The 16332-nt window shown below is 41.7% G+C and overlaps 1 protein-coding gene across 2 annotated transcripts in view; it reads left to right on the forward strand.

Annotated features, from left to right (window-relative positions):
- The first annotated feature begins 1083 nt into the window (after positions 1 to 1083).
- Positions 1084 to 16332, forward strand: part of GRK7 (G protein-coupled receptor kinase 7) — an 82953-nt gene continuing 67704 nt past the window's right edge. For both annotated transcript variants that reach the window (XM_053309182.1, XM_053309183.1), the window contains exons 1-2: positions 1084 to 2105; positions 3108 to 3545. In XM_053309182.1, the coding sequence (XP_053165157.1) occupies positions 1503 to 2105; positions 3108 to 3545 (1041 nt within the window). In that variant the 5' untranslated portion in view covers positions 1084 to 1502. The remainder of the gene's footprint in view (positions 2106 to 3107; positions 3546 to 16332) is intronic.

Genomic DNA, 16332 nt, shown 5'->3' on the forward strand with positions numbered 1-16332 from the left:
GAAATTGTGCAATGGCAATTGCATGATGGGCACCCATTATTTCCAATGGCCATCCATTGTGTAATTTCACACATTTGTCAAGAGCAGTCCATTAAAAGGCAGACAGAATATTGTACAGTGTGTCAGCCAGCGTGCCTAAGCAAAGATCAGTTTCAGGAGCTATATACTCACTGGAAACCATGGTGGATGTATAAGGGCTTTGGCAGCTTCCCCAAGATTGTACTTTTCAGTTGCTTAGAGAGGTCATCGTTAGCCTGATAAATACAAATGAGAACAGGAAAATTGACAGGCACATTTTTCTTCTCCAATTTGGAATAAAGTAAAGGATAGGCCTGTTGTGCACAGTGGTCCTCTTTGAATGATCAGAGTGTCACCCTCCACAAATGCCCAAGGTGTGAGAACCATTAAAATAAATTGCAGCAATCCTTTATAATGAAGTGTTAGGACATCTAAATATAGGGATCACTACCAGTTCCCTTCGTAATCCCATTAGTTTTGTAGAATCATGAAGAGATGAAGCAGAAGCTTAGTTGAGAATACTTATTTTATTTTATGAGTCAGAGCTGTAACATTGAAATTAGGTTTTGATAATGAGAACTGTAAGGAAGCATAAAAAATAATAAGCTTGTCCTGTTAAGTGATTCAAGTTATTTCCACCTCTGCCCTGTTGTAAGGAGGCAGAAACTCTCCTGGTTGTACATGAGATCATTATTATTTATAGAGCAGCAGTCATTCGTTGCTTGCTCTTTGTCTAAGCCGATTTGTGTTCCTGCAGAGGGAGTTGTGTATGACAGCAACAAGGGTTTTGTGCAGCATAAAAGTGCAGCTCACAATATTGACATTTCACTGGGTATGAGATCTGGATGAAGGGATGGGCTTTTGACTCCAGGACTAATTGATGATTTTAAAAAATAATAATCCCAAACAAACCATATTGGCTTTCTCCTATCAAGAACACCCATTTCACAGAATATGGATACAGTGGGCATGCTTCAGCATATCTGTAGTGAGCAGTAGATTATAACAGCTCTTTGAAAGGAAATGGTGTCATGTGTTCTCTGTGTACATGGGGTAGTTACGGAGGTCAGGGTGGTGTAAGAGGGGTGTGTGTGTGTGTGCGCGCACACACACACACACACACACTAGACATGCATTAAATGTAGGAAGGGGTTCTGAGCTTAGAAGTGCACACCTAGGTAGTGATGGCAGTGAGTAGGTTTTCCCGGGATGTCATCCATTTAGCTATAGATAGAAAACCCAAAGCTCCTTAGAGAGAAACCTCTTACCAGCCACTTTCCACAAATGGTACATACACCTAAAAGGACTTAGTGAAAATCCTTGTGAGGTATTTAATGCTAAAGCACTCAGTCTTCCTACCATTTCTCAGAAGCCCACACATACACCCAGGCAGTGGCGCAGAGAAAGCAGTATCAGGGCTGCTGCCCCAGGGCTAGGCAGCGTTTTTGCCCCAGCTAGGTTCTGCCATCTAACAGATCGCCAAGATGTGTGACATGGGGGGACTGGATAACCTGATCGCCAATACGGCATACCTGCAGGCCAGGAAAAGTGGAGATGTTGACGCTAAAGAGATGCAGAAAAGGCGCAAATGCCTTGTACTGCCCAAAATTGAGGAGTGTGCTGAGATCAAGCAGTCCCTTTCTACAGATTATGAGAGCATTTGTGATCAACAGCCCATTGGCAAGTATTTTTTCAAGGAATTTTTGTACACGGTGCCTGAATACCTGTTGGCCAGGGACTTCTTGGAGGAAGTGTCCAGCTGGGAGCTGGCAGAGGATAATGTCAAGGAGAGCCTCTTGGAGGGCTTGGTCAACATGTACCTGAAGACTGGGTGCAATAGCTACCTGAAATATATCAGTGCAGACCTGGCTAACAAGTGTCAGTCACTTGCCAAGGGTGATTTTCAGAATGCCATACAGTTGGCCAAGGAAGAGACAATTGCCTTCCTTAAAGGAAAACCCTTCGAAGACTTCCGAACCAGCCCATTCTATGATAAGTTCGTGCAATGGAAAGCCTTTGAGCGGCAACCTGTGAATGAAAAGCTCTTTGACGATTTCCGAGTGTTGGGCAAGGGAGGCTTTGGAGAGGTAAGGAGCAGTTTTTCTATCTTTTGTCCAAGCTATTAAGCCTAGGAAGTGCAATGAATATCTTTTAGTAGACAGAAGGCACTGAGTAGCTGGTTACACACTGAATAGCTGGTTACACACTGAGTAGCTGGTTAGCACCTCAACTGCTCGTCAGTACAGTGTAACCAGGAGCAATGGGCTCTGTTTGCCTTCCTTCAAGTTGTTCAGGTGGTTTATGTGGGGCTGGCCTCAGCACAAGACATCCTTGGGCAGCTGCCAGGGGATCAGTGCTCCAGAGGAGGCCCTTCCTGATGCCTGCCCTGACCACCTGGAAAGGATTGAGCCCAGCTAACAACTGGCAGCTCTCCTTATTGTAGTGATGGATATGGGTTTCCTTCATTCTTGGTAGGCTGGCAGCAGCATTTGCATTCTATCTGTTGCCCACCATGGTCCTCCCCCCCACCATACACCACCCAAGGTCACATGGGGAGGAGCATCCTACCTGAGGCCACCTTGCCAAGTGCCCCTTGAAAGCTGGACCAGCCCTGTGTCGGATTGTTTCATTTTATCTGTTTTGAGATGATGTAGGTTTCCCACTGGAAGCACTTATGCAAACTGAGCAAAGAGACACATTTTTAAAGTGGTGATTTAAAAAATATTTAGCAGACAGAGAGCAACTGTCCCTATCCAGCCCCAGTACAGCATAGCATCTCTGCAATGATTCAACCCTTATGTTGAAAAGCAGTTTATAAGTGGTGGTGGTGTGCTGCTACTGCTACTATTTAACATTAATTAATATTAAACAGTGTACAAAGCATGGTAGAAAACCTTTGGATGATCCCAACCAAGAGACCTAAGGCTGTCATCCTAAATACACTTTCTAGGGACTGACTTCTGAGTAAACATGTTTAGGACTGCATATAAGTAAGGTGTTAGCAATGAAGGACAGCTGTTCTTTCCAGTCCCCACTGCATGTTGCTCATGTATACTCTTTTCCTCTCTCCTGGAAACTTGCTACTTTAGGTTTCTGCCATCCAGGTGAGAAATACTGGCAAGATGTATGCCTGTAAGAAGCTGGATAAAAAAAGACTGAAGAAGAAAGGTGGTGAGAAGATGGCACTGCTAGAGAAAGAGATCCTTGAGAAAGTCCACAGCCGTTTCATAGTTACACTGGCCTATGCTTATCAGAGTAAAGCCGCCCTGTGTCTTGTCATGAGTCTCATGAATGGCGGCGATCTTAAATATCATATTTACAATGTGGGTGAAATAGGCTTGGAAATGGATAGGGTCATCTTCTACTCGGCTCAGATCACCTGTGGGATCCTGCACCTTCACTCCATCAATATACTCTATAGGGACATGAAGCCAGAAAACGTTCTCCTGGATGATGATGGCAACTGCAGATTGTCTGATCTTGGTTTGGCAGTGGAAATCAAGGAGGGCAAATCCATCAACCAGAGGGTAAGTGAAAATTCACCATACAGGGATGCATGGGGGGTTGGGTGAGTTTGTTCTATTTCCAATGTACTGAGCCCAGGCTTTAATTTCTTTAGGATTTGTTCCTCACTAAAGACCTTATGCGGTCATTTCATTCTAAGTGACAGGTGGTAAGAGGATTTGGTTAATTAACTATTTCACTGTACCATGCAGCAACTTGGCTGGTATGCCTGCTTGAAAAGGAATGTGCACCTTATGAAATCATCGTCTTTTTTTTTGAGAGGGAGAGAAAGAGGCATTAAGCAGATTGACTTTTTCTGTCAGTAGAGACTTGTTGGCCTACAAGGAGCCACAGTAACCAAGGAAATGTTGAGAAATAAAGGTATTAATCTAACATGTTCTCATTCTACCTGAGAATATAGGGCAAAGACCAGTGGGAAGTGTTCTTGTGCAATCCACATTTAAGTGAATGGAAACGGCACAAGAATACTACTGCTCATTTCAGTGAAGCTTGCACAGAAAAACTTCCTGCTGCTTATGCCTCTGTATGTAAAGATTGTCTCTGTCTGTCTGTCTATGAATGAACTATGATAGATAGAGTGCTGCATACCAAGTAAAAATGTGTAACAAGCAGTGGGGGGATGTGTTTGACAGAGAGAGTGGAGTACAGGTCAGCCGCCCAGATAATTCAAGTAGTAAGCTAAGCCACACACTATAAGGAAGACGTTTCCAACTCTAGGTCCCCAAATGTTGTTGGACTACAATTTCCATCACTTCCAGCTGCAATGGGAATTATGGAGTTGTAGTTCAGCAACTTCTGGGAACACCCCCCCCCCACACACACACAGACACACTATATAAGAGACTGGAAAACAAAAACATTCTCTAAGACCACTAACCAGATCCACATTGTGATGATAACAAACATGAGCCAATTTGTCTCTAGGAAGGTTATTGAGAAGCCTGCCAATATCACTTGACCAGATGTGATGGTGATTTCTTGATATCTCAGAGGAGGGCAAGTCCCCACCGACATCAAGGAAAACACTCCTTGATTGAAAGCAATATGCAGTTCCAAGATCTGTGAAATTCTGAATAAAACAAAAACATGACTACCTGCTATCAGTAAATTAAGAGAAGTACCAGCTGACCATTTTGTACTATTGCAGTCTGAAGAATGTATTGTATTAGTACTACCTCTGGTAATTTTGAGCTGTCCTTGATATAAAGCACTCAATGGTGGTTACACAGGAAATATATATTGGATGATTTAAATATGGTTCTTATAACTATATATGTCATATTTATGTTTTCTAATGCACCTTTCTTGTGTAACTGCTTTTAGATGGTTTAAATAAGGATCAGTTCATAATCACCACAGGTAGTGCTAGGATGCTAGGCACTTTTAAATTACAGCAGCAAAAATAGCCTACAGAATTATTCTCATGGTTTGTATACAACATATAAGCTCAAATGGTGGGAGAAAGACATGTACCACATCTACATTACGCACTGCTCCTTTTTAATGTACTCTTTCTCGTGCAACCACAATTTCAGACATGATCAAATTAGGATAAGTACATAACTGTTAAAGCTAACATAGTCCTAAAATAAACAACACAAATGGAGCAATAAAAAAGCTAATTCAGTTAGCTACTTCACAGGAACACAGAGAGTATTTCATTATTATTTGATAGCAGAGGCGTAACTACTATTAGGCAAGGGGAGGCGGCTGCCTGGGGGCCCCCACACCTCGAGGGGCCCCCCAGAGGCAAGTCACATGACTATATATTGTGAAGTGTGTGTGTGTGTGTGTGTGTATCAGCGAGGGGCCCATTTTAAAATTTTGTATCTGGGCCCACTGCAGCCTTCTTACGCCCCTGTTTGATAGTATGTTGTTTCCTGAAATTCCCAAATAAAACTTTCATTAGAAGAAATTTCAGTATATATTATGCTATTCAGACTTTTCTCATTCATGATCTAAGCCCTTCCTCCCCACTGGGGTCAGCTTGGAGTAACTTTTGTTTAAACAAACATCTAAAATAGAAGTTATAGAAAGAACTGCCCAGAACATAAGATGGCCTTTGGAATTCTTGTGGCCCCATGCCTTATGAATGTGTAGGACCTTCCCCAGGTATAGAAATGACTTGTTATGGCACTAGTTGACAGTGGTGATGCATGAAACAAGTGTGTTGTGTGTGTATGCTAACAGTTATTAATATAACATTTTTTCATTTCTGGTGTACAGTTCTAGTGTGCTCAAAAGCAGAAATGCAATAGTTGAGTGTTTCTAGTCCAATTGTAAAGTGTGGTTTGGATCCATGTGAGGTGTTTGTGGGGTGCAGGGAAGTATGTGTGTACATGAGAGAACATATCTGTATTTATTAATTTTAATTTTATTTTTTATGAAGTCTTCATTGTATGAAGTCTTAAAACATGTTTGCCCTGCATGGTAAATAGATGTATCTTGAGAGAGATTAGGGGTCCTTTGTGATAGTTTCTATAATGGTGTGGGGCATTAGAAATCCTTCTTTCCCCCGCCCCTTCTTCTGTCTTTTTTTCTCCAGGCTGTTTTCCTCTAGGCTGGAGGAAATGGCATTATGAAAGGGAAAGAGGCATCTTAGATTTTAGTGTAAAAACAGGCACAGCTTCCAAATTGAAGTTCTTAGAGTAAGGACCTGAAGGCATCTCTGAACAATGCTTTGTGTTGAACAGTTATGTCTGCTTTCATTAGACAGAAGGGGAAAGGCTTAATGTTTCAGTATTTGGCATACTTTTTTCAGTATTAAGGTGTTTACGGTGCTTTCTGTTTTATCAGACTGTCTTCTCTGATTTTTATTATGCAACTAGGGAAAGAAATTATTAATGGCCAGTGAGTTAAACCTTGGGATACCCAAATTGTCTAGAGAAGAAAATCCAAATTAAGTGCCTATTATGGCTTTATGAAACTTTGAGGGCCTATTTGACTTTGGCCCAAAGCAAAGCATCATCTGTTTGGGGTCAAAGCAGGGCCAAAGAAGAATAAACCAAACCAACCCTTTGGCTCCCTCACCCTAAAAGTATTTGAAGGACCAGGCAAAATACAGACCCTTTACTGTGTCTTGCTCTTGGCAGCAAGGGAGAAGATAGTGTGTTCCACAGTCTTCTTTTTAAAATAAAATTTCCCATTTACTTCTGGGAATTGTAGTCTTTGGTGAGGCTGTGACCATTGCTGTGGCCTCGGGGGGGGGGGGACCACTACAGTTCCCAGAATACCTACCCCATTCCCAGGACTCCAGGGGGAAAGGAATTTGCTTCCAAACCACAGAAGATGCTGCCTGCTTCCCCACTGCCAAGAGCAAAGATACAACTCAGTCCTGAATGTACTTTTAGGGATGGAGTGAGAATGAATTGAAGCTTTGGAGGGTTGAAGGGCTTGGCTTGGAGTGAAGTGGGACCTCTCTCCAAAGCTCCGGAGCAAAGTGGGGACCCCTCCAAAGCGTAAAGCCAGATCCTGAATTCAAACAGACTGCTTCACACAGCCTAGTGCCTATGCTGCTTGTTTGGTCCCAGCAGTGTAGTGACCACACCAGGACTGGATCTAAAATTCTGAGGGAAGGAATGTGCTAAATCATTCACCACCTGATCCTTCTCCAGCCCTGCCATAAGCCCCACACTCTTCCTTTTTTCTGCCAGATCATTATACTCACCAGCATTTGCCAGAAGAAAATATGAAATTATTTTGTGTGACATGAACAATAATATAATAAGATGGCATTCAGCAAAAGTGAGTCATCTTCATAGACTTATTTTATATGTCAGAAATTCATTATTCACATTATTTCCGGAGTTTTGGAATTTAATGAATATTGGCAAAGTTGAGAAATCTAGTTACCAAGACAAGCAAGCGGGTATTGTTATTCCAGCCAGTTGGAAAGGTGCTTTTATGAAGTCTGTTCTATTATTAGTTACAAATTTTGTACATACCAGTAAGTGGCATACATAGTGAGATATTAAGTTCTGTTCCTGTTAAATAGATACAGTTGGAGACAGCTTGTATGGATAATTGGTATTTTATATTCGCCCTGTGTCTAAACACAAAAATAGATTCCTGGGTTCTGAGCGTAATTTAAGCTGCTGCTGGTTATTATTTTTAAAGTTGTGCCGCCGAGTCGGTTTCCGAGTCAGAGCTCTGTGGGGTTTTTTTGGTAGAATACAGGAGGGGTTTACCATTGCCATCTCCTGTGCAGTATGAGATGATGCCTTTCAGCATCTTCCTATATCGCTGCTGCCCGATATAGGAGTTGCCCATATTCTGGGAAACACACCAGCGGGGATTTGAACCAGCAGCCTCTTGCTCCCTAGGCCGGGTGTCTTTTCCCGCATCCCAAGATCTTGTAGGAAGACTGCTCTCCACATACCCACACGAGTTTGGTGATGACAGAGCTTTCTCTGTGGTCACCTCTACCTTGTCCAATTCCCTCTCTTCTGATGTGTCATTATCACCTTCTTTGCCTACTTTTAGACACAGGCTGAAACTCCTGTGATGATCTGGGCTATTGACTCTCTCTCTCTAATATTAGTTGTTGCTCTGCTCTGCTTTAGTGTTATGTTTGCTGCTTTCATTTGTTTTATTGATATTGCTATAATAATCTTTGACTTCCCTTGCAAGAAAAAAGTGGGGTATAAATGGCTCTATATATAAATCAAATAAAAATAAATAAATAAAATGGGTACTGCTTTCCTGCCTTTTGATAAGAGGGCAGCCATCAATGTTATGAACTGCAGAAATTCAGGGACATCATTATAATTGAATGGGGAGGAGGTTCTGTGGGTCCATGAGGGAGTGGGGGCCACTGTTTGGGAAACAATCTGCTCTTTGCTTCCCCCTTCTGCCTCCCTAAGTCAGTGGCAACCTGCTGGCTCCTGAATGGAGTGTGGAGAGGAGAGCTGGTCTTGTGGTAGCAAGCATGACTTGTCCCCATAGCTAAGCAGGGTCTGCCCTGGTTACATATGAATGGGAGACTTGATGTGTGAGCACTGCAAGATATTCCCCTCAGGGGATGAAGCTGCTCTGGGAAGAGCAGAAGGTTTCAAGTTCCCTCCCTGGCTTCTCCAAGATAGGGCTGAGAGAGATTCCTGCCTGCAACCTTGGAGAAGCTGCTGCCAGTCTGTGAAGACAATACTGAGCTAGATAGACCAATGGTCTGACTCAGTATATGGCAGTTTCCTATGTTCCTATGAGAGTTTGTTATTAGTTGCATAGCAAGAGAAAGGGCATGTTGAGAATCTTTTGCTTTTCACCATTTCCATATAGTTGTTCTGCAGCAATATGGGGTGGGCAGGGGGCCCAGGGACCTCCATCTTCACTTCTTCTCTAAGGACCCACTCTTTAACATTGTTACATCCCTGCAGGAATGTTAAATATTTGGTCAAGGAGCTTGACAGGAACCATTATTTTAACATGGAAAACTATCATATTATTAAACCATCACAGGGACTCCAGTTTTATTGAGTCCCTACTCTGAAATGTATGGCATAATGGCTAATTTAGCTCCAACTGAGGTCAATCTATTATATACTGTACATCAATAATGCCACCAAAAAGATCAGAAGGTGGCTCTATATAAGTCAAAAGAAATTAGGTGAGTTCAGAACCATGCTTTCCTTGGTCATGAATGCATCCTGAGCCCGCTCACTCCCTTGTCCTGCTTCCCTTTACTTCCTCAGTTCCATTGTTGAACCATGATGATGTCAACTTATGGTTTGTTTAAATAATTCTGAGGCTTGTCTAGATCTGTGCTTTAAATGCAGTTTACAAACCATGATTACACATCAGCATCAAAAACAGGGAGTTCAATCTCTCTTTCAAATTCTGGTTTAATCATGGGTTGCAAACCACATTTAAAGAATAACTTCAGGTTCAAACAAGTCATAGAGCTATGGTTTATACAATGTGATGTCAGCAGACACAAGTGAAGGTGGTATGAAGAGTGGGAAGAAATCTGAGGGTGAGGGCTGCATTCACAATTGAATGAACCGTGGTTCATTCTGCCATCTGAACCCACCAAGGGTCAACCACCTGTGAACCCCACTCAAAAACTGTTTGTGCAAATCAATAATTAGCATGCTTGATTGGTTTGTGAATCCAAGTCAGGTTTGTTCCACTTTAGGAGGGCAGTGTTAGGAAGCTACCACTGAAAATTTGAGCTTTGGTGTAAACATTTTCAGTTGAAATACCTGAAATATGTAAAGTATATTCTAAATAATGGTTTAGATAATGCAAATTGAGCACTTGCTTTGAATCTTGTTTGTGATAATACAATGCCATAATGTGAACATCACATTAAACATGATCAGTTACGATAATAGTGAAATGTCAGATGTTTTGTCATTTTTCTTCCTTGCATTAACTCTGTGTACAATGTCACTATTATGATATGGGAAGGGTGAGGAATTCTGAAGCAGAGTCTATTGCCTTAATAACAGAAACCAATTTACAACCCTTTTCTACAGAATTCCGAACTCTCCCTCAGTCCTCACCAACTATCTGCCTATGCAAGTGCCAGCAGGCCTTGTGACTGACTGATTTAAATACCAAGATTCTATCAGGGCAAAATTGTAGTCCAAACCTTGGGACCCAGGTTCACCATATTATTATTCCATATTGCAGATGAGAAACCAAAGTTGATAGAAAGTGACTTGCCAATGGAATCCACAGTTCATCCAACTACGAAACTAATACTAGTTCTTGTCTTCAAATCCAGCACTTTATCCACTGAAAACGGATCTCCCAGGTTGAGGCAGTGGCTAGAGGTGCTTCCTGTCAGCTTCGGCTGATATGCCAGCTGTGTCCGTTTCTTGAGATAGACAACCTCAGAACAGTAGTACATCTGCTGGTAACCTCCAGGCTTCACTACTGCATGTGCTCTATGTGGGGCTGCCTTTGTATGTAGTCTGGAAACTGCGGCTGGTATAGAATGCGGCAGCCAGGTTGGTCTCTGGGTCATCATGGAGAGACCATATCACTCCAGTATTGAGAGAGCTACACTGGCTGCCAATAGGTTTCAAGGCAAAATACAAAGTGCGGGTTATTACCTATAAAGCCCTAAACAGCTTAGGCCCTGGGTATTTAAGAAAACATCGTCTTCGCTATAAACCCCACTGCCCATTGATATCATCAGGGGTGAACAAATCCAGGCTTTTAATTAGATACTCTTTTGATAGTATTTAACATTGTTTTAAATTTTAAATTACTGTGGTTTTTAGACTAGTATTGTGGTAATTTGTAATTTATTGTGAGCCACCCAGAGACGTAAGTTTTGGGTGGGATATAAATATGTCAAATCAATAAATAAAAGCTGCTTCATAGCCACGTCCATAGCTCCCTCAGTACAGGCATAAGATATTGTTATGCATTACATTGTAAATAGGGCCAAAATTTTCCAATTTCCTTTTAGTTTTCAAAACCAAATCTTGAGGACAGATATACTCTTACAGTGAGGAACATCTTACATTTGGCAAATTCAGTTTGAGGGTATGAGTCCTTGTACCTGTGTAATGCCACTGAAGTCAAAGAGATAGTTGTGGTGATACAAGAAGAGAGATTTTTTTCCAGTCAGAAAGGTGTGGTATCAACTCAGCCACATACAGTGATTACTGTAGTTTAAAAGACATTGGGCCCTTTCACACGGCTGTTTGGGAGGGCAAGAAGGTAGGTGGGGAGGATGGCTGCATAACCTCATCTTACCCACAGATGATCACCAGGATGTTTCTGGGTGTGTGAATTGCACACCCAGATGCTCCACTGCTACACCTGGCAACATGGAGGCATGGGGGGCAGGATGCATTGTCCTGGCCCCCAGGAATCCCACAATGCAACGTGCCAGTGCGCAGTGTATTGTGGAAATCCTTCCCAGCGATGGGCAGGTACCCATCAGTGTGGCAGCACTGGGCTGAAAGCAGCCAGTGCTGCACACGGTCAGGTAAATGGGGGCACCCGATCCTTTAACCTCTTTTAAGAGGGGGCTCCCTAGGTGGGTTTGCCACCGAGGTGCCACCAGGAGCCCCGGGGCAGCCAAGCCCAGTCTTGATTGATCATAAGAACAGCCTCTATGTAGTTTTATTTAGCAGTTTTATTATAATACCCAAATAACCTAACATATACCTTTTTAAGCAGTGGAACCTGGTGGTAAACCATTTTAGGGAAAAGCCTGATTTTTTTTTTTTTAAATGGATATTTCAAGCTTTCCCTGAATTTCAGATATATTTTCACCTTTATATAATCAAGCAATTAGGAGCGTGAATTGTGACTTTAATACCATTTGATTGTGCATTGCTCCATGCAGCTGATGATGTTTTATTCTATTATCATTAAATATAATGTGACATTGCTTTGGAAAGTTGTGCAGAGCAGAGATATTCTTGCTACATAGTCATTATTGAGAAACTTACATTTTGTATTTTGCATAACCCTTATACAGCATATGGAGACAAAAATATATGAATTCGCTGCATTTTAATTTGCTTTATTATGTTTTCTTTTCATTGTGAGCTGCCTTGGCTGGTTTCATGCTCAATCAGAAAGGCAAGATTAAACATGATTTTATATACAAAGAAATACATACATGCATACATACATACAACACAAGCTGACATTTAGATTAATGCTGTGCTCATACTAGCAAATAAAGCACGTGTGTAGTGCTAGCATCCATGTTTCTGAAGTACAGGTGCTCATGCCGGAGCAGCAATTCTCACCGGTTCCTCTCTTGCCTCAGAAGTACGGAGGGCACTTCCACGGCCTGAGGACTGCATGACAGGTATGCACATGATGAACATATGAAGCTCCTTTATTCTGTGTCAGACCAGTGTCTAATCTGAGTGGCAGCAGTTCTCCAGGTCTTAGGCAGAGGTTTTTCCCATCCCCTATTTCCTGATCTTTTAAAATGAACATGCTAGGAATTCTGTTTTGTCCTGACAGGCAGAGAATGCCTGTCTCTGCAGCTTTCTTTATGCAAGCATGTGCTTCACTCAGTGGTGCTCTTACCCCTGGACTTTGGGGCCAAAGTCCAGGGCCTCCACACCCTCTGGGGGCCCACAAATCCTCTTTAGTCTGTCCCGGGTGGTGTGGTCACTGCTGGCCCGCACCGCACTGGGCGTCCAAGTGTAATTATGACCTGTGCCAGGTGGGACACACACGTATGTCACGGGGTATGTGTGTGTAGGGGAATGCAACTTGCAGTGATGGAGCAGGGGCCTCCAGCAGGCAGGAGGGCCTCCAAATAAATTTGGTTTGTTTGTTTGTTTATTTAATACATTTCTATACCGCCCAAAACGCAAGTTCTCTGGGCGGTTTACAAACAATAAAAACAGCCAATAAAAGATTAAAACATTTCAACAATTAAAATTAAAAAGTTAAAACTATTAAAACACAACTAAAACAGTATCTAATTAAAAGCCCGGGTGAACAAATGCCTCTTGACTGCCCTTTTGAAAGTTCTAAGAGATGGGGAGGCAAATGCCTTTAGGTCCAGGCTCCAAAATTACCTCGGTGCACCTCTGGCTTCACTACAGAGCTATGGTTCTACCACAAAGGAACAGGGAGGTCCACATGAGCTGGAACATGCAGCTTTCACCCCAAACTACAGAAGAACAGGAATAGTCCATAGATTGTTTCTAGAGCAAAATATGTTAATTAGGACCCTGCTGCAAAACTGAGCTAGTTTCAATGGGAGGAAGTTAAACATATGCTTAACTTTCCTGTTGAAACCAGTAGGACTTTAGAATGTTTAGATTTAACTTGGTTGTGCCTTTGATTCTAATGATTATCCATTTAGGATTTGTATCCTAGACCACAGCACATGGTGGCAGCAGGGGAGTCCACAGTGTGTTTTAGACAATTGCCCTTATTTATTTATCTTGGAACATTTACATTTTTCTGGACATTGAACTGTTAAATCCACCCATCTCTGCATGCTTAAGGGAACAATCAAACTAGTGTTTAGAAGTGGTTTTTCTAAACTTTATTGCAAAGGACTCTGATGCTCTCGGAAGCTTATCAGAGATTTTTCAGTTAGAAGGTCAGTAATGACAAACATACTTCCTAAAAGTTTGCTTGCTCACTGCTACTGATCTTTTCTTGCAATGTTCAACTTCAGAATTGCATTGAGTGCAATTAAGTGGTTCAACCCCACATGGATAAAAATCCTTGATGGATGCACTATGTACAACAGATATTTATGCAAACACGAACATTTAACTAATGAACCTTTTTTCTCAGGATCAAGCTGTAAATTGGTAAATATGAACAACATAATTATATGCATTATAAGGTTCTCTTGCCAATGTACAATAATAAAACATCTTCGAATCTCAGCACAGATGTCTTTAACAATTTTTACAAAGCTATGCTTTATATGTTTTGAAGGACATCATAATATTTGAAAATAAAAAACATGTTTTGGTTTAACTTGTGTTCAAAATGCTCCTTTGCGCCCCCACCCCATGTTTGTTTGTCTGTGAGGTTCTGCTTCTAGGGAAAAGCTATGTTTATGTTTTAGGAGCTTGCTATTTAATTTCAAGAGGACAGTGGATACAGGTCACGATTGTGAAATCCCAAGTGTATTCTAACCCAGCAGGGCCTTTGCTCATTAGCACATTGCATACCTATTGGCTAAGATCCTGCATGAGCTATTCCTCAGTCTCTTAAAGCTATGAATGTCACAGAAAGCACATTTAGCAGCAAATGTACCTGTGCTATCTTCTGCTGCTAGAGCGTATAGTATTTTTGTTTTCCTTGTCCAGCAGATAGAACCTTGTCCAGAATGACCACTTCTGGGTTTTTAAGACTGTAGGGAAATGACTTGACTACCAAGCCAGAGGTTGCTGGTTCAAAATCCCTCTGGTATGTTTCCCAGACTATGGGAAACACCTATATTGGGCAGCTGTGATATAGGAAGATGCTGAAAGACATCATATCATACTGCATGGGAAATGGCAATGGTAAACCCTTACTGTATTCTACCAGAGACAACCACAGGGCTCTGGGGTCGCCATGAGTCAACACCGACTCGATGGAACACTTTACTTTACTAGTCCCAGATGAGGATGTACATTTCCATCTGCATCCAGAGAAGCATTCCACTTCAGTGGAGCCCAGAGGAGCACCAGTGAGGATGTTCATCCAGATGAGCATCTGCATAGGATGTCTGTAGGTTGATTGATTTATATATTTATTATGGATATTTATATCCCCCCTTTCAATCAAAATGACTCCCAAAGTGGCTTAGAACAAATAACAATTTAAAACATCCCAGAATCCCTTTAGTCTCTGGACAATGGCAGAGGCCAGAGAGTGTTTCCTTCTACTTCTCCATTGGCAACTGGGAGTTGGAACAGAATTCTTTCAGACAGGGAGGCCAATTCCTGAAGCTGTTCCTTCTCTGGCTGATGATGGGTATGATAGACTTCCCTTGCCATGAACTTCCTGGGAAGAAGGAGATGCAGCCTCCTAGCAGTCCTTAGTCCTCTGGCTAATGGCAGAGACAAGTGTATTTCCTTTTACTTCACCAATTCCAGCAACTATATACAGGTTTTTTTCCTTTAGAGGGCAAGCTTCTCTCTAGGGAAGATTTCTTCATAATAATTTATTTTAAAAGTTAGTCAAAGTCTGTTCCAGGATCAGCTATTTAGAATACAAATCACCTGAAAATGTGAGTTGTATACCTGACATTTCATTATCTGATTGTAAATAAACAGTACAATTGAGAGCTTTGGGGTTGGTTTTTGGTAGTTGCCTACATTAATAATAGACATATGATGGCTTTTGATGTTAAGGTTATCTGAAAAATGTATTTATCAAGGCCTTGGTGTTTGCCCTGAGGACTATATTAGTATTAACTGTGTGTGTTATAGTTATTTATTAATTAAAATGTTTAATTATAATCCAAACAAAAGTTGTGTTTACAGGCTATTGATTGTGAATTAGCTACATGATGTATGGAAAGAGAAAGGAGAGACATACACTAAGGCTGGAGGTCGATCATTTTTAAAAGTATAATGACAGAGTCATCATTGCCTACGGCAATGTGAAATGGCTACACATTTCAGTCCTTTGTGCTGCAGTTGGATGGTATCCTAAGTCATTCTGTCAACAAAATCCACTTCTGTTTGTGCAAGGGGGCAGTGGCTTTCATCAATTTCCCCTTCCCTCAACCCCCTGCAATTCCCCCCAAATGTTCTTCTGACAGTTGGGAGACCTTCTAGAGCAGAGTAACATACAGTGGGATCTACAGAAAGAAGAGCCAGCTGGCATAAATTATCCCAAATGGAACTGTCTTTGCTCAGAATTAGGACACTACACATTACTTCTGGTCAAATGCATTTCACAAAATAATAGTAGGATGGGGGGTGGGATTAGTATTCATACTACCATAAATGGTGCCTTCATCATACCAACAACTCCTAGGATGGGGGGGAGAATCTGTCTCCAGTCATTGAGAGGTGAGGGATGCTCACTATAGAGTCATTCATCCCCCACAAGCTTTGAGGAAGTCTTCCTTCAGTAGAGTACAGAGGGCTATGAATTTTGTATTCATACATTTTTCCAAGTTATCCTTTGTACAAAAGCATTGCTTGCTTGGGAAAGGTGCAACAAGCAATTGCCATGGTAGGGACTGGATCTAAAGTCTGTAGCATACCACACTAACTGCATTACATGTATAAATTCATAGTTAACTTGGTGGGGAAATCATTGATGCTCCTCTAGCAGGTAAATTAAACTGCCTATATATTTTCCTCAGTACAGGTAAAAACAGCCTAAGAGGGTGAC

This window comes from Hemicordylus capensis, chromosome 3, assembly GCF_027244095.1.
Source record: "Hemicordylus capensis ecotype Gifberg chromosome 3, rHemCap1.1.pri, whole genome shotgun sequence".
NCBI classification, from domain to species: domain Eukaryota; kingdom Metazoa; phylum Chordata; class Lepidosauria; order Squamata; family Cordylidae; genus Hemicordylus; species Hemicordylus capensis.